This window comes from Salvelinus namaycush, chromosome 31 (assembly GCF_016432855.1).
Source record: "Salvelinus namaycush isolate Seneca chromosome 31, SaNama_1.0, whole genome shotgun sequence".
Lineage (NCBI taxonomy): Eukaryota > Metazoa > Chordata > Actinopteri > Salmoniformes > Salmonidae > Salvelinus > Salvelinus namaycush.
In genome coordinates, this window is record NC_052337.1 from 37,187,125 (window position 1) to 37,211,489 (window position 24,365).

Sequence of the window (24,365 nt, forward strand, 5' to 3'; positions counted from 1 at the left end):
ACCCACCACTGGTGTGCATGGCCAAAGAGCTTCATTTTCATGTCATCCAACAAATGTCAATGCCTGGTGTTTGATAAACGCCATTGGCACTTGGACTGGAACCAGTGCTATGTTCAGATGACATGAAAATAAAGCTCTTTGGCCACACACACCAGTGGTGGGTTTCGCGTAGAAAGAATGATGCATAGGCAGAAAAGAACCCCATACCTACTGTAAACAATGGTGGTGGATCTTTGATGTTATGGGACTATTTTGCTTCCACTGGTCCTGGGGCCCTTGAACTTTACGCAGTACAAGGACATTTTTGCCAAAAACCTGGTTGCCTCTGCTAAGTGGATCTTCCAGCAAGACAATAACCACAAGCACACATAAATATCCACAAAGAAATGGTTAATTGACCGCAATATCAACATTTTGCCATGGTCATCTCAGTCCCCGTACTTGAACCCCATTCAACACCTGTGGTTTGAACTGAGAAGGGCAGAAAGATCTAGAAAGATTCTGTATGGAGAAATGGTTTACGATCACTCCGAATGTGTTCTCCAATCTCATAAAACCTTTTAGAAAAAGTCTCAGTCACGTTATCCTTGCAAGGTGAGGTATTGAAAGGTATTGAGAACAGGGATGCCAAAATATTTTACCTGTCTTTTTGGGGGAAAAATATGTCTTGTTAAACAAAATCTCCTTCTCTAACAATTGTACTACAATAAAATAATATAATTTTCCAAAACACTTTAGCAGTAGTTCTATTATTTATTTCATACAGTTTTTTTTTGCTCATCTTTATCAAAGGTGCCAATAATGTTTTATGTGACTGTATACAGTATGCAATGGCAAAAAGCGAAACAGAAATCTCTTTGTGTTAAAGACTGATTTCAACAGACTATTATAGCTAGCTCTGGAGAGCTGCCCCCAATGAACCAATTTTACTTTGACAAAAGTGAAGTTTAATTGTGACTTGAGATAAGTGTTTTACGATAAAATCCTAAAACAGATGTTTCTGTCACAATGCACAAGTCTGTTGCATGATGTCAATTTCCCTAAATAATTTAAATATTGTATAACTGTTCATTAAGACATTACACAGAAGAAATGGAAAGCAAACAAGAGTGGTGAACTATTTATAACCTGTGCTGGTTGTAAGTGTGCCAATATCAAGAAGCTCTGAGTACACAGCTCAAAATAAAGTAATTCATTCACAGACCATGCAGACATAATCATCACAGTCATATAACTCATGATACTGCAAAAGAGTTGCAGCAGGAAAAAACAGGACAGAATATAGAGTAAGCAAAGATAGGTGAGGGTAAAGTTATTTATTTATTTATTTATGCTCAATCAAATGCAATTTGCTCCACATTATCATTCAAAGCAAAGGCAGACTTGTCGGAAGAAGGAAGAAGGAAATATATTTTCAGACAGATATCTGAAAAATGACAGATGACAGGGGGCAACATTAACTATGAATAGAACTGTTAGGAAGAGCACCACACATCTTCAACAAGACTTCACAACAACAGTTGTTACGACAAATGGGTTCTTTGCAGAGGGATATGGTTCTACCAAGAACTGTTTTGGTCAGAAAAACGGGTTCTTTGATGATTCTTTGGAAGGCAAGAAGGATTATTTGGAACGAGGGTTTTACATAGAACCATATATAATATTTCCCAGCATGCTCTATTGCAGGGAGATTTTCAGAATTGCTGTTTTACTGTAATGTCTGTGTTTTTGCAAGTACATTGATTGGTTGATTAATTTGATGCTACACAAAGATAAATAACATACAGTTTTCTAAACTAATCCAATCTATTAGTAATTGGATTTAGATGATTGAGGTTGTCTCAGTATTCAATCGTCCCTACCCTGGCAATCATTCTGAATGCAGGTTGTGGGTGATTAACAATTCTACTTGTTGGATATCCTAACTCTGTCTCGATTCCAATAGGAATTATACATCACTTTGCAAGCCATCATAATGTGACTTCCAGGCCTGATGTGCCTGTAAAGCAGGAGATTTCTAACACCACTGTGTTAGGGTATAATTAGGCCATCAAAGAAAGGATGTACACTGAGTACACCAAATATTAGGAACACCTTCCTAATATTGATTTGCACCCACCATTTTGGCCTCAGATTAGCCTCTATTCGTCGGGCATGGACTCTACAAGGTGTCGAAAGCTTTCCACAGGGATGCTGGCCCACATTGGCTCCAATGCTTCCTACAGTTGTGTCAAGTTGGCTGGATGTCCTTTGAGTGGTATTTGTAATTATTATGGATCCCCTCTTCCTGGGGTCCAGCAAAATTAAGGCAGATATACCATTTTAAAACATTACAATAAATTCACAACAGATTTCACAACACATTAAGTGTGCGCTCTTGGGCCACTACTCCACTACCACATATCTACAACACAAAATCCACATGTGTGTATAGTGCGTATATTATGTGTGTGTATGCATGTGTCTGTGCTGTTTTCAAAAATCTGATTCTACTTCTTGCATCAGTTATTTGATGTGAAATAGAGTTCCATGTAGTCATGGCTCTATGTAGTACTGTGCGCCTCCCATATACTGTTCTGGACTTGGGGACTGTGAAGAGACATCTGGTGGCATGTTTTGTGGGGTATGCATGGGCATTCAACATGTCAATACCTCTCACAAATACAAGTAGTGATGAAGTCAACCTCTCCTCCACTTTGGAGAATGGTGGCGTGCTCGGTCCTCCTTTTCCTGTAGTCCACGATCATCTTCTTTGTCTTGATCACGTTGAGGGAGAGGGTGTTATCCTGGCACCACACGGCAACGTCTCTGACCTCCCTATAGGCTGTCTCATCGTTGTCAGTGATCAGGCCTACCACTGTTGTATCATCGGCAAACTTAATGACGGTGTTGAAGTCGTGCCTGGCCATGCAGTCGAGGGTGAACAGGGTGTACAGGAGGGGACTGAGCACGTACCCCTGAGGGGCCCTCCGTGTTGAGGATCAGCGTGGCAGATGTGTTGTTACCTACCCTTACCACCAGGGGGCGGCACATCAGGAAGTCCAGGATCCAGTTGCAGAGGGAGGTGTTTAGTTGCAGGGTCCTTAGCTTAGTGATGAGCTTTGAGGGTACTATGGTGTTGAACGGTGAGCTGTTTGAATAGCATTCTCACGTAGGTGTTTATTTTGTCCAGGTGGGAATGGGCAGTATGGAGTGCAATAGAGATTGCGTGATCTATGGATCTGTTGGGGCAGGATGCAAATTGGATTGGGTCTAGGGTTTCTGGGATAATGGTGTTGATGTGAGCCATGACCAGCCTTTCAAAGCACTTCATGGCTACGGACGTGAGTGCTACAGGTCGGTAGTCATTTAGGAAGGTTACCTTAGTGTTCTTGGGCACAGGTACTATGGTGGTCGGCTTGAAACATGTTGGTCAGGCTCGGTCAGAGACAGGTTGAAAATGTCAGTGAAGACACTAGCCAGTTGGTCAGAGCGTGCTCAGAGTATAAATCCTGGTAATCCGTCTGGCCCTGGCACTGGACCTGGGCTCCCTCAACATGCAGCGGGGACGTGACCATGGCCTGTCTGGTACGCACGTCCACATACCGCCATTCTGATACCACATTTTTTTTTTGTTATATAATTTTTTAACTCTGCGTCATTGGGATGGGCTTGTAAGCAAGCATTTCATGGTAAAGTTCACACCCGTTGTATTCGGCATGTGACAAATAAATGTTTTATTTAATTTACATTTTATTTCACCAGTGTCCAAAACACAGCAACGGTTGGTGACCACACTGACCAGTCTATGATGTTTTTCTCAGCAGAGTAGGTCTGTTGACACCAAATCTGTTGGGAAATAAATTTTGCCTTCAAGATAAAAAAAAAAATCATTTTTCTCTGCCTCAATATAGCTCTATCAATCTGTTCCACTCTCTCTGTCTACCGCACCTGCTGTCTCGAACTCTGAATGCTCGGCTATGAAAAGCCAACTGACATTTACTCCTGAGGTGCTGACCTGTTGCACCCTCTGTCACACCCTCTACAACCACTGTGATTATTATTATTTGACCCTGCTGGTCATCTATGAACATTTGAACAACTTCGCCATGTACTGTTATAATCTTCATCCGGCACAGCCAGAAGAGGACTGGCCACCCCTCAGAGCCATGTTCCTCTCTAGGTTTCTTCCTAGGTTCCTGCCTTTCTAGGGAGTTTTTCCTTGCCACCGTTGTTATGTAATTTAGTAATTAATGTTCATAAATTGCAATTATCTTTTTAGGTCTGAAACCCAGAGGTTGTAAAGTTCTGGTTTAAATGAAACAGACAGAATTCCCATCTCACAATTAGTCAAATCCAATTTTATTTGCGAGAGCTCTCCCGTGCATATACAAAAACGTTCATTTTACACTATTCTCTTAACCTCTACTTCATCACCATCCCTGATCCGGGAGCATCCTCATCAGTTAAAAGCTGACTAGCATAGCCTAGCATAGCGCCACAAGTAAATACTAGCATATAAATATCATGAAATCACAAGTCCAATACAGCAAACGAAAGATACACATCTTGTGAATCCAGCCATCATTTCCGATTTTTAAAATGTTTTACAGCGAAAACACAATATGTATTTCTATTAGCTAACCACAATAGCAAAAGACTCAACCGCATATTTAAAAAAAAAAATTACCGCATAGGTAGCTATCACAAAACCGACCAAATAGAGATATAATTAGTCACTAACCAAGAAACAACTTCATCAGATGACAGTCTTATAACATGTTATACAATAAATCTATGTTTTGTTCGAAAATGTGCATATTTCAGGTATAAATCATAGTTTTACATTGCAGCCACCATCACAACCCTCACCAAAGCAACTAGAATAACTACAGAGAGCAACGTGAATTACCTAAATACTCATCATAAAACATTTATGAAAAATACACAGTGTACAGCAAATGAAAGACAAAGATCTTGTGAATCCAGCCAATATTTCAGATTTTTTAAGTGTTTTACAGCGAAAACACAATATAGCATTATATTAGCTTACTACAATAGCCAACCACACAACAGCATTGATTCAAGCCAACAGTAGCGATAACGAATAAACCAGCAAAAGATATAAAATTATTCACTAACCTTCTCAAACTTCTTCAGATGACAGTCCTATAACATCAAATTACACAATACATATATGGTTTGTTCGAAAATGTGCATATTTAGCGGCACAAATCGTGGTTATACAATATGAATAGTAGCCAAAATGCAAACAAAATGTCGGGAGAAATCTTGGGAGAGGCACCTAATCTAATCAATAACTAATCATAAACTTGACTAAAAAATACAGGTTGGACAGAAAATGAAAGATACATTAGTTCTTAATGCAACCGCTGTGTTAGATTTTTAAAATTAACGTTACTACGACATACAGCGTGCGTTAAAGCGAGACCGCACCGAAATGAATGGCGGAATAATAGTTTAACATTTTTCAACAGAACAACGAATTAACATCATAAATAGTTCTTACTATTTGATGAGCTTCCATCAGAATCTTGTGCAAGTTGTCCTTTGTCCAGAAAAATCGTTGCTCGGTTGTAGATTGTCGTCTTCAACTTTGGAATTAGCAGCAAACATTAGCCATGTGGCGAAGACGTGTCCAACTCACCATAACGCAGCACAAATAAAATACCGAAAATCGCAATATACTGATATAAACTGATATAACTCGGTTTAAAATAACTACATTATGATGTTTTTAACACCTATATCGAATAAAATCAGAGCCGGATATATCTAACGCCTATAACGAGAGCTTTTCAGAATGCAATCCTGAGGTCTGTCTTGCGTCATGACGAACGTTGAAAAGACTGCACACCCGGTTCCAAGAGCTTTTGTACGGCCTCAGATCTACCTAGACACCCCATTCCAATTCTCACTGCTTACTGACATCTAGGGGAAGGCGCATGCAGTGCATGTCGACCCATAGATTACATGCAAATTAATAAACTGACCCTAGAACAGAGTGCCCGATTTCAGATTTCTCACTTCCTGACAGGAAGTTTGCTGCAAAATGAGTTCTGTTTTACTCACAGATATAATTCAAACGGTTTTAGAAACTAGAGAGTGTTTTCTGTCCAATACTAATAATAATATGCATATTGTACGAGCAAGAATTGAGTACGAGGCAGTTTAATTTGGGAACGAATTTTTACAAAGTGAAAACAGCGCCCCCCTATTACGCACATACATACACACTAATATTTGGATTTTCTCCTGAAGTCTCACCACAGTTTATTACCACTCAGCTGACAGTTCCAGTCCCCCCCAGATACGGGAAACCTGGAGTGGCTCTCCCTGTCCTATCTTATCTCCCCAGAGTTATAGCTGGGTTCAAACATAGGTTAAGGAGTCTCTTTGCTTTCTTTCGGCACACACATACATTCTTTTCTTCCCCAATGGTTATCAGCTTGAATTATTCCTTGTCCATGCTACATAACCTCTAATCCTAATGGTTAAGTTTCCGGGTAGAATTATTTAATCATTTATCTTAAACCTTGATCAAATATTTTAACACCGTGTTTCTACATCTGCATTGCTTGCTGTTTGGAGTTTTAGGCTGGGTTTCTGTATAGCACTTTGTGACATCAGCTGATGTAAAAAGGGCTTTATAAACACATTTGATTGATTGATTCCATGCACTCATTCTTTTCATTCTGTCCCTCAACCTAGGCTACAATGCTTGGCGTGCATTTTGTGGACTCTCAACGCCTAGGAACCAGGATGAGCTGGCTGTTCTGAACAACGAAGACCTGGCCAGCAGACTACTGAATCTCTACGGCACCACAGCTAACATTAACGTGTGGATGGGGGGCGTGGCTGAACCCTTTGTGTGAGGAGGCCATGTCGGGCCTCTCTTCGCCTGCCTCATAGCCACACAGTTCCAGAGGATCCGCCAGGGAGACAGGTGTGTGTGTGTGTGTGTGTGTTAGAGCCCTGCATGGGTATGAATTTTAAGCCTGACGCCTACCCATGCCCAAGACGGTCAGGCCCTACCCTACCCAGGCCCGATTGCTTCCATCAAATTTAAGGCCTTGCCCGAAACCCAAAATCAGAAATAACTTCCTTCGTTAGTAAATCCATTAGCTGCTCCTCTCTGTCACTTGCTCCCTACGCGCTGCTCACTCTGCATGCGTGCTGCTCATGGCGGCTCTGCTTCTGTGATTATCCATAGCAACGACTCCGCTTTTGCTGCTCTACTCAATGACGAGGCAAAACTCAAGGAACATTATCATTTTCTGTGAAATTATATCTCATGTCCTATATTTGACGAGGTTGAAGCACTTCTGACACCATGTTTTGATCATGGTCAGATATAGAGCTGACTGTATTACCACCACACCAGCAGTCATGAGTTATGAAGGCAGTCAAATTCCATGTGACCGTTTAGTCATGGTAATTAGGCTTCTCCGAGCTCTGATGCTGCTGATGGTCATTAGTAGCCTACCAAACTTGATAACTGCCTACTCAGCACTCTATTGTCCCTGTAATCACTCTGACATCAATGCAAATGTAATCGAAAATCTAATCAAACACTTCATAAGAGCCCATGAGCTCATGTTGCGCAACATTTCTATAGGCTATGCAATTGAGTGAGAAAACAGAGTGATGGCCTCTATTGAAAAGAGGAGGAACCCATCAGCTTTCCTAATATTAGGCCTACTATATTTATTTCTCAACTTTCCTAATATTAAGCACATTGCTTCTCTTTACAACAGGATTATAGCCTACCTGGCTGGCATGAAAATGAACCACGTCAAAAGCGTCCTCTATTCGCTATTTAAGTGCATAAATTACATACATTTCCCCCCCTGCCCTTGTTTCAAGACAGGTACATGATAATGGTCCATTCTAAATCAAAACAAATGTCACACATATATTATTTAGTATATGTAAAGACAAGATGAATTCAATAATAGTCTGTTGGGTGATAATATTAGCCTATCACGTGAATGATATATTATCACTTGTGAATAATGCCCAGCATAAGGCAAGAAACAATGCATACCTTTTTTTTGCGTGTTTTTCTAATCATAGTCCCAGACCTCATGTAGCCTAGCCCATAGGCCTATATGTTTAAATAAGGTTTGTATCACAACTAAAGTGGCCTAGTAACTTCTTAAAATTAAGCACATTAATCCGCTTTACAAGGGGTGTAGAGCCTAACTGGTATACATAAGCAGCGCGTGAGTTTCAAGTTGGGGAAGATCATTTTCATCATAAAAATGCACCTTTATAATAAAAACATTACAAGTATAATCACATTTGCAGTCACTTTTGATAATGGTGTTTTCCGCTAATGAGATTTTTTTTCTCTTATAGCCTACTGCTGTGTTTGCATTGCTGCGCTTATAATGTGAAGAAATAGCCTAATAGTTTATCAACATTTTAAGCTAAACTTTCGGATCTGTTGCGTCAGCCTCATTGCATAAAAAAGTTTTTTTGATGCTAGTGGTTGTCTTAATTTGGAATCTATCGCATCCCACAACTGTCCCAGACTGTGTTTGAAATATTTATTTCTCGCACAGTGTCACGTTCCTGACCTGTTTTCTGTTATTTTGTATGTGTTAGTCGGTCAGGGCGTGAGTTTGGGTGGGCAGTCTATGTTATGTGTTTCGTGTTGGTTAATGGGTGACCTGATGTGGTTCTCAATTAGAGGCAGGTGGTTTTCATTTCCTCTGATTGAGAGCCATATTAAGGTAGGTGTTTTCACATTGTTTGTGGTGGGTGGTTGTTTCCTGTATCTGTGTTTGTTGCACCATACGGGACTGTATCGTTCGTTCGTTTGTTTGTAGTCAGTACTGGTTCGTTCGTTCTTCGTTACGTGTAAGTTCGTAGTCCAGGTCTGTCTACATTCGTTTTGTTATTTTGTTTAGTATCAAGTATAGTTCGTTTTTTGTCTTGTTTAAATAAATAATATGTATAACTCCAACGCTGCATTTTGGTCTAATCCTTGCTACTCCTCTTCGGATGAAGAGAAGGAGGAAGCCCGTTACACACAGAATAGAATAGGTCAACTTTGGTGCTATGGGGGATAGTAGATTGACATAGGTTAGTGCTTTTGCTGTTCGTTAGGCCTTCTCATCTTGTTGGCTGCCGAAAAGTAAATGTGGACAGTTCTTCCAATATCTTCCATTTGCGCCTCGGTATTGGATAAGGGTGTGTGTAGCTGCGTCCCTGATGTGTATGTCTTGTTGCCTGTGAGAAAGACCCGATCAAATGACAGAGAGCCATGCGAGTGAGAGGTGCTTCGGAGCACGCAGCACGCAGGGAGAAGGGAATTACAATTATTAGACTCAGCCCAAGGGCACAAGGGCCACTGGCCGCAAAAGGCATGGACTTTTTTAGGGGGATTTACAGCCACACAAAGGCGATGCCGCCGGGAAATTCGAGGCATTATCAAGTGCTTGTCAAAATTTTCATGAAAGACTGAAATGTGTACGGCCTGCACAAAAAGCAAAGCAGAGCTTATGCCTTTCATGCAACTTTTTCAAATCATCATTAGAGTTGCATCATGCAGCCTTGGAATGTATAAAAAATCAAAACATTTAGCCCAACGTTTGTATCACAACTTAAATAAATAACTCTAAATTAAGCATATAGAAGTAGCTGTTTCTTTGTTAATTAACTGCTCAACACAGAATAGCTGCATGTGCGCACTCCCTCAAATCGTTTGGAGAAAATATCCTTTGTATTTAATTCATGTGTTATTCCTTACATTGGTACCCCAGGTAATCTTAGGTTTCATTACATACAGTCGGGAGGAACTACTGAATATAAGAGCAACGTCAACTCACCATCGTTACAACCAGGAATATGACTTTCCCGAAGCGGATCCAGTGTTTTGCCTTCCACCCAATACAATGGATCTGATCCCAGCCGGCGACCCTATGCGACGCCGTAAAAGGGGCAAACGAGGCGGTCTCCTGGTCAGGCTTTGGAGACGGGCACATCGCGCTCCACTCCCTAGCATACTACTCGCCAATGTCCAGTCTCTTGACAATAAGGTTGATGAAATCCGAGCACGGGTAACATTTCAGAGAGACATCAGAGATTGTAACGTTCTCTGCTTCACGGAAACATGGCTCACTCAAGAGACGCTAACAGAGTCGGTGCAGCCAGCTGGTTTCTTCATGCATCGTGCCGACAGAAACAAACATCTTTCTGGTAAGAAGAGGGGCGGGGGTGTATGCCTTATGATTAACGAGACGTGGTGTGATCATAACAACATACAGGAACTCAAGTCATTCTGTTCACCTGATCTAGAATTCCTCACAATCAAATGTCGACCGCATTATCTACCAAGGGAATTCTCTTCGATTATAATCACAGCCGTATATATTCCCCCCCAAGCAGACACATCGATGGCCCTGAACGAACTTTATCTGACTCTTTGTAAACTGGAAACCACACACCCTGAGGCGGCATTCATCGTAGCTGGGGATTTTAACAAGGCTAATCTGAAAACAAAACTCCCTAAATTCTATCAGCATATCGATTGTGCTACCAGGGCTGGTAAAACCTTGGATCATTGTTATCCTGTTGAGGATAGAGGGCGCTATTTTCACTTTGGGGAAAAATCGTGCCCAATTTAAACGGCCTCGTACTCTATTCTTGCTCGTACAATATGCATATTATTATTACTATTGGATAGAAAACACTCTCAAGTTTCTAAAACCGTTTGAATTATATCTGTGAGTAAAACAGAACTCATTTTGCAGCAAACTTCCTGTCAGAAAGTGAAAAATCTGAAATCGGGGCTCTGTTCCAGGGCCTGCCTATCATTTTGCTTGAAATGTATGACTATACATGCACTTCATACGCCTTCCACTAGATGTCAATAGGCTGTGAGAGGTGAAATGGGGTTTCTAGGTATTTCTATGGTCAAAAAAGAGCGCTTGGAATGACATGACCCCCGAATTCCTTTGTTCAGGAAGCGCATAAAGGTCACCAGTATTGGCTTCTGAAAAGCATTCGCTATAGACGCCTAATATCTCCGGCTTTGATTTTATTTGATAAATGTGATAATATCATCGTAAAGTATGTTTTTTCAATATAGTTTTATCCGATTATTGAAATTTTTTCGGGAGTTTATGCGTGTTGCGTTCTTTGCGTTTGGTGACGAAGGAGAGCTTAGCGCCACTTGGCTGGTTTTGCTTGCTCATTCGAGAGGGAAAAATGCCATTCTAAAACCAAACAACGATTGTTCTGGACAAAGGACCCATTGTACAACATTCTGATGGAAGATCATCAAAAGCAAGACCCATTTATGATGTTATTTCATATATCTGTCGAACATGTTTACTTTTAGTTTGCGCCCCGATTTTGGGCTCTCTCTCGCTATAACGTAAGCTGTATGTCGTAATGAAGTTATTTTTAGAATTCTAACACGGCGATTGCATTAAGAACTAGTGTATCTATCATTTCCTATACAACATGTATTTTTTAGTAAAGTTTATGAATAGTTATTTGGTCAGAATAGGTGAGTGTCAGAAATATTTCCGGACATTCTGGGAAAAAGATGCTAAGTTTTCACAATGTATAACCACGGATTTCAGCTCTAAATATGCACATTTTCGAACAAACCATATATGTATTGTGTAATATGATGTTATAGGACTGTCATCTGATGAAGTTTATGAAGGTTAGTGAAAAAATTAATATCTTTTGCTGGTTTATTCGCTATCGCTAACGTGCCTATTGCTATTGCTAACGTGCCTTGAATGAATGAATGGGGTTGTGTGGTAGGCTATTGTAGTAAGCTAATATAATGCTATATTGTGTTTTCGCTGTAAAACACTTAAAAAATCGGAAATATTGGCTGGATTCACAAGATGTTTGTCTTTCATTTGCTGTACACCATGTATTTTTCAGAAATGTTTTATGATGAGTATTTAGGTATTTCACGTTGGTCTCTATAATTACTCTGGCTGCTTCGGTGCTATTTTTGATGGTAGCTGTGATGGTAGCTGCAATGTAAAACTGATTTATACCTCAAATATGCACATTTTTCGAACAAAACATAGATTTATTGTATAACATGTTATAAGACTGTCATCTGATGAAGTTGTTTCTTGGTTAGTTTGGTTGGTTCTTGGTTAGTTTGGTTGGTTATGTGCAAGCTACCTGTGCTGTGAAAAATGTCTGTGCTTTTTTGGATTTGGTGGTGAGCTAACATAAATATACGTGGTGTTTTCGCTGTAAAACATTTTAAAAATCGGACATGTTGACTGGATTCACAAGATGTTTATCTTTCATTTGCTGTATTGGACTTGTTAATGTGTGAAAGTTAAATATTTCTAAAAAATATTTTTTGAATTTCGCGCTCTGCCTTTTCAGTGGAATGTGGGAGGAGTTCCGCTAGCGGAACCCCGGGGCTAGACAGGTTAAACTAACTTCCGCGATAAGGCCCTCCCCCGCCCTCCTTTCGGAAAAGCTGACCACGACTCCATTTTGTTGCTTCCAGCCTACAAACAGAAACTAAAACAACAAGCTCCTTCGCTCAGGTCTGTTCAACGCTGGTCCGACCAATCTGATTCCACGCTTCAAGACTGCTTCGATCACGCGGATTGGGATATGTTCCGCATTGCGTCCAACAACAATATTGACGAATACGCTGATTCGGTGAGCGAGTTCATTAGAAAGTGCATTGACGATGTCGTACCCACAGCAACGATTAAAACATTCCCAAACCAGAAACCGTGGATTGATGGCAGCATTCGCGTGAAACTGAAAGCGCGAACCACTGCTTTTAACCAGGGCAAGGTGACCGGAAACATGACCGAATACAAACAGTGTAGCTATTCTCTCCGCAAGGCAATCAAACAAGCTAAGTCCCAGTATAGAGACAAAGTAGAGTCGCAATTCAACAGCTCAGACACAAGAGGTATGTGGCAGGGTCTACAGTCAATCACGGATTACAAAAAGAAAACCAGCCCCGTCGCGGACCAGGATGTCTTGCTCCCAGACAGGCTAAATAACTTTTTTGCTCGCTTTGAGGACAATACAGTGCCACTGACACGGCCCGCTACCAAAACCTGCGGGCTCTCCTTCACTGCAGCCGAGGTGAGTAAAACATTTAAACGTGTTAACCCTCGCAAGGCTGCAGGCCCAGACGGCATTCCCAGCCACGTCCTCAGAGCATGCGCAGACCAGCTGGCTGGTGTGTTTAAGGACATATTCAATCAATCCTTATCCCAGTCTGCTGTTCCCACATGCTTCAAGAGGGCCACCATTGTTCCTGTTCCCAAGAAAGCTAAGGTAACTGAGCTAAACGACTACCGCCCCGTAGCACTCACTTCCGTCATCATGAAGTGCTTTGAGACTAGTCAAGGACCATATCACCTCCACCCTACCTGACACCCTAGACCCACTCCAATTTGCTTACCGACCCAATAGGTCCACAGACGACGCAATCGCAACCACACTGCACACTGCCCTAACCCATCTGGACAAGAGGAATACCTATGTGAGAATGCTGTTCATCGACTACAGCTCAGCATTTAACACCATAGTACCCTCCAAACTCGTCATCAAGCTCGAGACCCTGGGTCCTGGACTTCCTGACAGGCCGCCCCCAGGTGGTGAGGGTAGGTAACAACATCTCCACCCCGCTGATCCTCAACACCGGGGCCCCACAAGGGTGCGTTCTGAGCCCTCTCCTGTACTCCCTGTTCACCCACGACTGCGTGGCCATGCACGCCTCCAACTCAATCATCAAGTTTGCGGACGACACTACAGTGGTAGGCTTGATTACCAACAACGACGAGACGGCCTACAGGGAGGAGGTGAGGGCCCTCGGAGTGTGGTGTCAGGAAAATAACCTCACACTCAACGTCAACAAAACAAAGGAGATGATTGTGGACTTCAGGAAACAGCAGAGGGAGCACCCCCCTATCCACATTGACGGGACAGTAGTGGAGAAGGTGGAAAGTTTTAAGTTCCTCGGTGTACACATCACGGACAAACTGAATTGGTCCACCCACACAGACAGCGTTGTGAAGAAGGCGCAGCAGCGCCTCTTCAACCTCCGGAGGCTGAAGAAATTCGGCTTGTCACCAAAAGCACTCACAAACTTCTACAGATGCACAATCGAGAGCATCCTGTCGGGCTGTATCACCGCCTGGTACGGCAACTGCTCCGCCCACAACCGTAAGGCTCTCCAGAGGGTAGTGAGGTCTGCACAATGCATCACCGGGGGCAAACTACCTGCCCTCCAGGACACCTACACCACCAGATGTCACAGGGAGGCCATAAAGATCATCAAGGACAACAACCACCCAAGCCACTGCCTGTTCACCCCGCTATCATCCAGAAGGCGAGGTCAGTACAGGTGCATCAAAGCAGGGACCGAGAGACTGAAAAACAGCTTCTATCTCAAGGCCATCAGACTGTTAAACAGCCACCACTAACATTTAGTGGCCGCTGCCAACATACTGACTCAACTCCAGCCACTTTAATAATGGGAATTGATGGAAATTATGTAAAAATGTACCACTAGCCACGTTAAACAATGCCACTTAATATAATGTTTACATACCCTACATTACTCATCTCATATGTATATGTATATACTGTACTCTATATCATCTACTGCATCTTGCCATCTTTATGTAATACATTTATCACTAGCCACTTTAAACTATGCCACTTTATGTTTACATACCCTACATTACTCATCTCATATGTATATACTGTACTCTATACCATCTACTGCATCTTGCCTATGCCGTTCTGTACCATCACTCATTCATATATCTTTATGTACATATTCTTTATCCCTTTACGCTTGTGTGTATAAGGTAGTAGTTGTGGAATTGTTAGGTTAGATTACTTGTTGGTTATTACTGCATTGTCGGAACTAGAAGCACAAGCATTTCGCTACACTCGCATTAACATCTGCTAACCATGTGTATGTGACAAATAAAATTTGATTTGATTTGATTTGAGCTGTGTTCAATTTTATACTTCATACTATAAAACAATGCTCTGGCTAAGCAAATCTTGTCTGCTAATTGAACTAATGTAGCCCACAGCCATATGGCATAGCCAGATCATTTATTTTTATTAACTAAATTATAATTAAAAATAAATGTAGGCCCTCCGACCAACCGTGGCCCTTGTCCGTCATGGAACCTGTAACCCTCAGGTTCCCTCTGACCTTACTCCCTTATATTCCTTCGGCTAAGAACCTATTAATCCAAGATGGCGGAGCAGACGTCTTTGTCTTCGTCTTTGTCGTGTCTTGTCGTGTCACGACTGGTCTTTTTGTTCCTTTTCTTCGCATATATATTTTTTAAATATTTTCCTTAACCTCACCTTCAACATACTCTCCTGCAATCCGCCTCACCCAATGTGGTATGGATATGCTATTTTCTTTACTTTTGAACCGGGACCCCCAACAGAAGCTAGCCAGCTAACTAGCTAGTAGTCAGCTAGCCACTGCTAGCGGTCATCAGCTAACCTTAGCCCAGACAACTCGCCAGTCTGCACAGCGCAATCCAAACCAGAGCATATCAGACTTATTTTTCTCCATATCTCCGGATTCCTACCGCAAGCTCTGAACCTTTTCACTTGGACCATTGCAGCTGGCTAGCTGCTGTCCGAGTGGCCACTCCTGGCTAACGTCTCTGTCCCAAAGCAAGCACCAATTAGCCTGGAGCTAGCCTATGCTAGACCCATCTCCCGGCTAGCTGAAGAGGTCCATCAGCAACTCCAACAATACCTATTTTGCCAATTGGCCTGGACCCCTTTTACTGCCGATACGAAGCCTCGCCGATCCATCACGACTGGATTACCAACCTAATCTGCCCGAGGGTTTTTTTCAACTGGCTCCTCCGTCGCGACATCCCCTGAATGCCCATCTGCTAGCCTGCTAGCCGCGGCCCGCTAGCTGTCTAGAGCATATCGGACTGTTAGCTGAAGAGGCCCATCGGCCAATTTCTTGGGCCACTATACCTATTTTGCCAATTGGCCTGGACCCTTTTACTACACTGAGCCCTGCTGATCCATGACGACTGGTCTGCCGATGTAACAGCAAGAGGGGGCTACAACAGACTGATTCCGTTGCGACGTCCCTCTAAGGCCCTTCTGCTAGCTTGCTAGCCCCGATCCGCTTGCTGTCTGAATCGCCGTGTTTCCAGCCCGCCTAGCTAGTCACTGGACCTCGGCTACGCATGTCTCTCCCTAAATTCAATATGCCTTGTCCATTGCTGTTTTGGTAAATGATTATTGCCTTATTTCACTGTAGAGCCTCTAGCCCTGCTCAATACGCCTTAGCTAACCCTTTAGTTCCACATCCCACACATGCGGTGACCTCACCTGGTTTAAATGATGGTTCTAGAGACAAAATCTCTCTCATCATAGGTTTACCTTCACTGTATTCACATCTTACCATACCTTTGTCTGTACATTATGCCTTGAATCTATTCTACTGTGCCCAGTAGCCTGCTCCTTTTACTCTCTGCTCCGAACGTACTAGACGACCAGTTCTTATAGCCTTTAGCCGTACCCTTATCCTACTCCTCCTCTGTTCCTCTGGTGAAGTAGAGGTTAATCCAGGCCCTGCAGTGCCTAGCTCCACTCCCATTCCCCAGGCGCTCTCATTTTTTGACTTCTGTAACCGTAAAAGCCTTGGTTTCATGCATGCTAACATTAGAAGCCTCCTCCCTAAGTTTGTTTTATTCACTACTTTAGCACACTCTTCCAACCCGGATGTCCTACCCGTGTCTGAATCCTGGCTTAGGAAGACCACCAAAAACCCTGAAATATCCATCCCTAACTATAACATTTTCCGACAAGATAGAACTGCCAAAGGGGGTGAAGTTGCAATCAACAGCAGAGATAGCCTGCAGAGTTCTGTCTTACTATCCAGGTCTGTGCCCAAACAATTTGAGCTTCTACTTTTAAAAATTCACCTTTCCAGAAACAAGTATCTCACCGTTGCCACTTGCTATAGACCACCTTCTGCCCCCAGCTGTGCCCTGGACACTATATGTGAATTGATTGCCCCACATCTATCTTCAGAGCTCTAAACTGGGACATGCTTAACACCCCGACCATCCTACAATCTAAGCTTGATGCCATCAATCTCACACAAATGATCAATGAACCTACCAGGTACAACCCCAAATCCGTAAACACGGGCATCCTCATTGATATCATCGTAACCAACCTGCCCTCCAAATACACCTCTGCTGTCTTCAACCAGGATCTCAGCGATCACTGACTCATTTCCTGCATCCGTAATGGGTTCGCGGTCAAACGACCACCCCTCATCACTGTCAAACGCTCCCTAAAACACTTCAGCGAGCAGGCCTTTCTAATCGACCTGGCCCGGGTATCCTGGAAAGATATTGACCTCATTCCGTCAGTAGAGGATGCCTGGTTATTCTTTAAAAGTGCTTTCCTCACCATCTTAAATATGCATGCCCCATTCAAAAGAAATTGAACCAGGAACAGATATAGCCCTTGGTTCACTCCAGACCTGACTGCCCTTGACCAGCACAAAAACATCCTGTGGCATACTGCATTAGCATCGAATAGCCCCCGCGATATGCAACTTTTCAGGGAAGTTAGGAACCAATATACACAGGCAGTTAGGAAAGCAAAGGCTAGCTTTTTCAAACAGAAACTTGCATCCTGTAGCACAAACTCCAAAAAGTTCTGGGACACTGTAAAGTCCATGGAGAATAAGAGCACCTCCTCCCAGCTGCCCACTGTACGGAGGCTAGGAAACACCATCACCACCGATAAATCCACGATAATTGAGAATTTCAATAAGCATTGGAGGCTGGATATGCTTTCCACCTGGCTACCCCTACCCCGGTCAACAGCCCTGCACCCCCCACACTAACTCACCCAAGCCTCCCCATATCTCCTTCACCCAAATCCAGATAGCTGATGTTCTGAAAGAGCCGCAAAATCTGGACCCCTACAAATCAGCCGGGCTAGACAATCTGGACCCTCTCTTTCTAAAATTATCTGCCGAAATTGTTGCAACCCCTATTACTAGCCTGGTCAACCTCTCTTTCGTATCGTCTGAGATCCCCAAAGATTGGAAAGCTGCTGCGGTCATCCCCCTCTTCAAAGGGGGAGACACTCTAGACCCAAACTGCTACAGACCTATATCTATCCTACCCTGCCTTTCTAAGGTCTTCGAAAGCCAAGTTAACAAACAGATCACCGACCATTTCAAATCCCACTGTACCTTCTCCATTATGCAATCTGGTTTCCGAGCTGGTCATGGGTGCACCTCAGCCACACTCAAGGTCCTAAACGATATCATAACCGCCATTGATAAGAGACAATACTGTGCAGCTGTATTCATCGACCTGGCGAAGGCTTTCGACTCTGTCAATCACCACATTCTTATCGGCAGACTCAATAGCCTTGGTTTCTCAAATGACTGCCTCGCCTGGTTCACCAACTACTTCTCAGACAGAGTTCAGTGTGTCAAATCGGAGGGCCTGTTGTCCGGACCTCTGGCAGTCTCTATGGGGGTGCCACAGGGTTCAATTCTCGGCCGACTCTCTTCTCTGTATACATCAATTATGTCGCTCTTGCTGCTGGTGATTCTCTGATCCACCTCTAAGCAGACGACACCATTCTGTATACATCTGGCCCTTCTTTGGACACTGTGTTAACTAACCTCCAGATGAGCTTCAATGCCATACAACTCTCCTTCCGTGGCCTCCAACTGCTCTTAAATGCAAGTAAAACTAAATGCATGCTCTTTAACCGATCGCTGCCCACACCTGCCCGCCCGTCCAGCATCACTACTCTGGACGGTTCTGACTAAGAATATGTGGACAACTAAAAATATCTAGGTGTCTGGTTAGACTCTAAACTCTCCTTCCAGACTCACATTAAGCATCTCCAATCCAAAATTAAATCTAGAATTTGGCTTCTTATTTTGCAACAAAACATCCTTCACTCATGCTGCCAAACATACCCTCTTAAAACTGACTATCCTACCGATCCTAAATTTTGTGACCGCCACAGCCCTAGTCAGATATGACTGTACTGCGCAGCAGAGCATGAGCCGTAGGCAGACATGGCTCTCAAGAGAAGACAGGCTATGTGCAAACTGCACACAAAATTAGGTGGAAACTCATCTGCACTTCGTAATCTCCTATCAAATGTATGACCATATCAGAGACACATATTTCCCTCAGATTACACAGACCCACAAAGAATTTGGGAACAAATCGAATTTTGATAAACTCCCAAATCTATTGGGTGAAATATCACAGTGTGCAATCCCAGCAGCAAGATGTATGACCTGTTGCCACAAGAAAAGTGCAACCAGTGAAGAACAAACACTGAAAAATAGGGGTTGTAGAGAATCGAAGGACCATGAATATTTTAAGAAACCTCAAGGCCGGTAGCAACCACTACAGAATGTCCAATCAGAACAAGGATGAGGCGGATGTCCAGGTTAATGGGAGTTTAATGGAAGATGTCCACACTTACACACACATCACACACACATCTGACCACTCATGGTTCAGATAACTGAGAATCATGTCCAGTTATAACTGACATTAACTATGTGGTCATTTTGATGCACACACAATTAAACATCAGACATACAGGGATTCAGTCCACAGGAGGAAAAGTTCAGCAGGAGGAAAACTGTGGAAGTGCTCATCAGGATTGGGTTAGCACTTTCTGACCACACAGCGTGCTGGGGTCATGGACTAACTGACACTGAAGTCCTGGGAATCAGGCCACTAATAGGCTGAAGGAGATGCGGTGATAAGTATTTGGCGTGACCTTGCCCAATAAGACTCTAACAAAAGTAGGGGTCCTCTGAATGGGAGACTAAGATATCCGACTAGAACTAACGAGAAGGGATGGCTAGAATCAGCTGACTGAATCTGGCCGTTTTAACAAACACCATTGTAAATACAACCTATATTTATGTTTATTTATTTTCCTTTTCATACTTTAACTATTTGCACATCTTTACAACTCTGTATATTATCATAATATGACACTTGAAATGTCTTTATTCTTTGGAACTTTTATGAGTGCAATGTTTACTGTTCATTTTTTATTGTTTATTTCACTTATGTTTATTATCTATTTCAATGTAAACATGTGTTTCCCATGCCAATAAAGCCCCTTAAATTGAAATTGAATGGAGAGAGAGAGAGGAGAGCTAGAAAGAAAGAAAGAAAGAAAGAAAGAAAGAAAGAAAGAAAGAAAGAAAGAAAGAAAGAAAGAAAGAAAGAAAGAAAGAAAGAAAGAATGAAGGAGAGCGAGAAAGAAAGGAAGAAAGATAGATAGAAGGAGAGGGAGAAAGAAAGAAAAAATAAAGAGTAAGAGAGAGAAAATCAAGAGAAATAGAGAGAGTGGTTGTTCCAGCATGTTTATCAGAGTATGCATGAACGTGTCTCTCATATCCCTTCTTGTTTGTTGATTCCCAGGCTGTGGTATGAAAACACAGGTGTCTTTACCTCAGCACAGAGGGCTGCCCTGAGTCGTGTCTCTTTGGCTCGGATCATCTGTGACAACACTGGCATAACAGTCGTGTCCAATGACCAATTCATCCAAGGCAAGAACAAACCCATTAACTGCAACAGTATCGCGCAATTAAACCTCCAAGCCTGGAGAGAGAGACAGCAGAACCAGAACCAGGAGGAGGATCAGGAGCAACAGCAACAACAACAGCATCAGTGCTAGTCGGACCAGGACAACGAGGTAATTGGTTCAACATCCGTTAATAACTCAATACTTCTGCACCAAGGTGACATTTAATACATCCATAACCCATCCACCACTCTCTCCAAACATCACCCTCTTTTTCTGTATTCCTTTCTAGATCCCCTGATGTGAGGCCCCCCGGACCCGGACCCCAAGGACCCAGCAGCTCTCTGTCTTCTCTGTCCAGCTGGCCGACCCCTTCCTCACACTTACAGTTTTCTGTCAGGTTGTCTACAACAGGTGGAACTATTACAACACAGAGTCAGGGGCGTTATTAACCACCAGCACAATACCTGGTATCTACCACTTCTCCCTTCTTCTGCACAGCGGTTCATAGCGCGGACCTGTGGCGTAACAATCAGTTGTGTCAATGGCCTTCCGTCAGCCAGCTGATTCTCAGGAAATCTGATGCCCTCCTTGCAGCTGGTCAATTAACTACAGTAGTAAGGCCTCTTGTCATTTTAACAGGATTTTAAAGAGATTTCTTTGCATTCTGCAAACTGATCATTTGGTGTTTTAGGTGTTGTTGATTTATTCTATGACAAAAAATCAAGGAGTGCTGTAAGAATTGTCATGTATTTGAATTGTGTGAAAGAATGCAAACAGAAGAAGAAATAGCAAAAAGTTTTTACTTTATAAAGTAAATGTATTAGTGAACAGAAACTGCTGAATTCCTCTATACACACCGCCTTATCTCTAAAATATAATTGGTTTATTATCAACTGTAACTATTAGGTTATATTCGTAGCTTATGTTCAAGTCAGTTATGACCAGACTTTTTAAATTAAAGATTTTGCACACTTTTTGTACTGCACACAATTTTGTACTGATCTAAATGTGTACTACATCTGCATCTGTAACGCTTGTCGTGGTTGGAAGAAGAGGAGGACCAATGCGCAGCGTGGTAAGTGTCCATATTGTTTTAATACGAATAATGAACACTGAACAAAAACAATAAAACAACAAACGAACACTCCTGTACGGGGAAACAAAACACAGAACAGAAAATAATCACCCACAAAACACAATGAAAAACAGGCTACCTAAATATGGCTCCCAATCAGAGACAACGACTGACACCTGCCTCTGATTGAGAACCATACTAGGCCAAACACATAGAAATAGAACAAAACATAGAAAAAACATAGAATGACCACCCCAACTCACGCCCTGAACAAACTAAAATAAAGACATAACAAAGGAACTAAGGTCAGAACGTGACACCCCCCCCCCCCCCAAAGGTGCGGACTCCGGCCGCAAAACCTGAACCTATAGGGGAGGATCTGGGTTGGCATTTACCGCGATGGCGGCTCTGGAGCGGGACGAGGACCCCACTCCACCATAGTCTCGGCCCACTTCTGTGACACCTTAGGAGCGGCGACCCTCGTCACCGACCCTGGATTGGAGACCCTAGTGAGGGGCGCCTCTGGACTGAAGGGCGGCTCCTGACTGAAGGGCGGCTCAGGCGGCTTCTGACTGAAGGGCGGCTCAGGACAGGCGGACGGCTCAGGCGGCTCAGGACAGACGGGCGGCTCAGGACAGACGGGCGGCTCAGGCGGCTCAAGACAGACGGGCGGCTCAGGCGGCTCAGGACAGACGGGCGGCTCAGGCGGTTCAGGACAGACGTGAGCACCTGTAGGGAGGAGACGGAGAGACAGCCTGGTGCGTGGGGCTGCCACAGGACCCATCAGGCTGGGGAGACCTACAGGAGGCCTGGTGCTTGGAGGAGGCACCGGAAGGACCGGGCTGTGGGAGAGCACTGGAGCTCTGGTGCGCAGCCTTGGCACCACTCCCCCAGGCTGGATGACTACTCTAGCCCGGACCCTCCAGAGTGCAGGCACAGGTTGAACCGGACTGTGGGTGAGCACTGGAGATCTGGTGCATACTACGCGCACCTCCCCCTTAGGCTCAATTCCCACATTCGCCCGGCACGAGCGGAGCGCAGGCATAGGACGCACTGCACCCTCCCAGCGCCCCGGAGACACAGCACGCAGAGCCGGCAAAGGATACCCTGGACCGAAACGGTGTACCGGAGACCAGACACGCTGAGCAGGCACAATACGCCCTGGCTGGATGCCCACACTCGCATGACACTTTCGTGGGGGCTGTCCTATAGCGCACCGGGCTATGGACACATACTGGCGACACCGTGTGCTTACCCGCATAACACGGTGCCTGACCAGTAACGCGTTGCTTACAATAAGCACGAGGAGTGGGCTCAGGTCTCCAACCTGACTCTGCCACACTCCCCGTGTGCCTCCCCCCAAAATTGTTTTGGGGCTGCCTCTCGTACCTGTCGCGCTGCCGTGCTGCCTCCTCATATCGCCGCCGCTCAGCTTTCGCTGCCTCCAGCTCTGCCTTGGGGCGGCGATATTCCCCAGCCTGTGCCCAGGGTCCTTTTCCGTCCAAAATCTCCTCCCATGTCCAGGAGTCCAGAACTCGCTGCTGCCCGATACCACGCTGCTTGGTCCTTGGTTGGTGGGTGATTCTGTAACACTTGTCGTGATTGGAAGAAGAGGAGGACCAATGCGCAGCGTGGTAAGTGTCCATATTGTTTTAATACGAATAATGAACACTGAACAAAAACAATAAAACAACAAACGAACACTCCTGTACGGTGAAACAAAACACAGAACAGAAAATAATCACCCACAAAACACAATGAAAAACAGGCTACCTAAATATGGCTCCCAATCAGAGACAACGACTGACACCTGCCTCTGATTGAGAACCATACTAGGCCAAACACATAGAAATAGAACAATAGAACAAAACATAGAAAAAAAACATAGAATGCCCACCCCAACTCACGTCCTGACCAAACTAAAATAAAGACATAACAAAGGAACTAAGGTCAGAACGTGACAGTATCCTATATTCTTCATTTTTTTAATGGTTTATTTTTCTAATATTTTATTTGAATGAAATACTGTATTTCTGTGTTTTATTGCATAAATATACACTGCATCAGAAAATGAAAATGAAATAACTAATGGTGGTGCACGGGTCAGCTGTTCACACGCACCCGCCTGCAATTGCTAATAACCAATGATTTGTATATACACTATGGCTGACAGGGGTTTTGAAGACACCGCACCTCCATCTCGGAGGTGGAAGATATAGAGATGCATTTATTACTGTCTACATTTGTTTTTGACAAATGTATTCTATTACAGACACTTTTAAATTATATTATGTGAGCTAAAAATAAAAACAAATAAGAACTATGTTTAAAACATTTCCTTAAAGTATAATTTTTTTAAAGTTCTAATGTTAATCTCCCATCTACATCAAAAACATACTTTAATACATGTTATTTTGTTTTTGAAAAATGTCATTGAAATATTGCAGAGGACTGCTTTTTCTGGGGAGTGTCAATCATAGCCGTGGGAAGTACAGTGCCTTCAGAAAGTATTCAGACCTCTTGACCTTTTCCACATTTTGTTACGTTACAGCCTTATTATAAAATTGATTAAAATTGATTACATGCATTTTTTCCTTAGCAATACACATAATGACAAAGCGAAAACAGGTTTTAAGAAATGTTTGAAAATGTAAAAAAAAATAATAATGACATACCATAAGTATTCAGACCCTTTGCTATGAGACTTGAAATT

The 24,365-nt window shown here is 43.2% G+C and overlaps 1 protein-coding gene across 1 annotated transcript; it reads left to right on the plus strand.

Annotated features, from left to right (window-relative positions):
• Positions 1–3,488: 3,488 nt before the first annotated feature.
• Positions 3,489–20,880, plus strand: LOC120025594 (eosinophil peroxidase-like; the record flags this gene model as incomplete). The annotated part of the gene is given in 4 exon segments (XM_038970145.1): positions 3,489–3,567; positions 6,712–6,946; positions 20,472–20,599; positions 20,867–20,880. Coding segments are annotated over 4 exon segments (456 nt in total), but the record flags the coding sequence as incomplete, so codon positions are not given.
• Between the last annotated feature and the right edge of the window lie 3,485 nt (positions 20,881–24,365).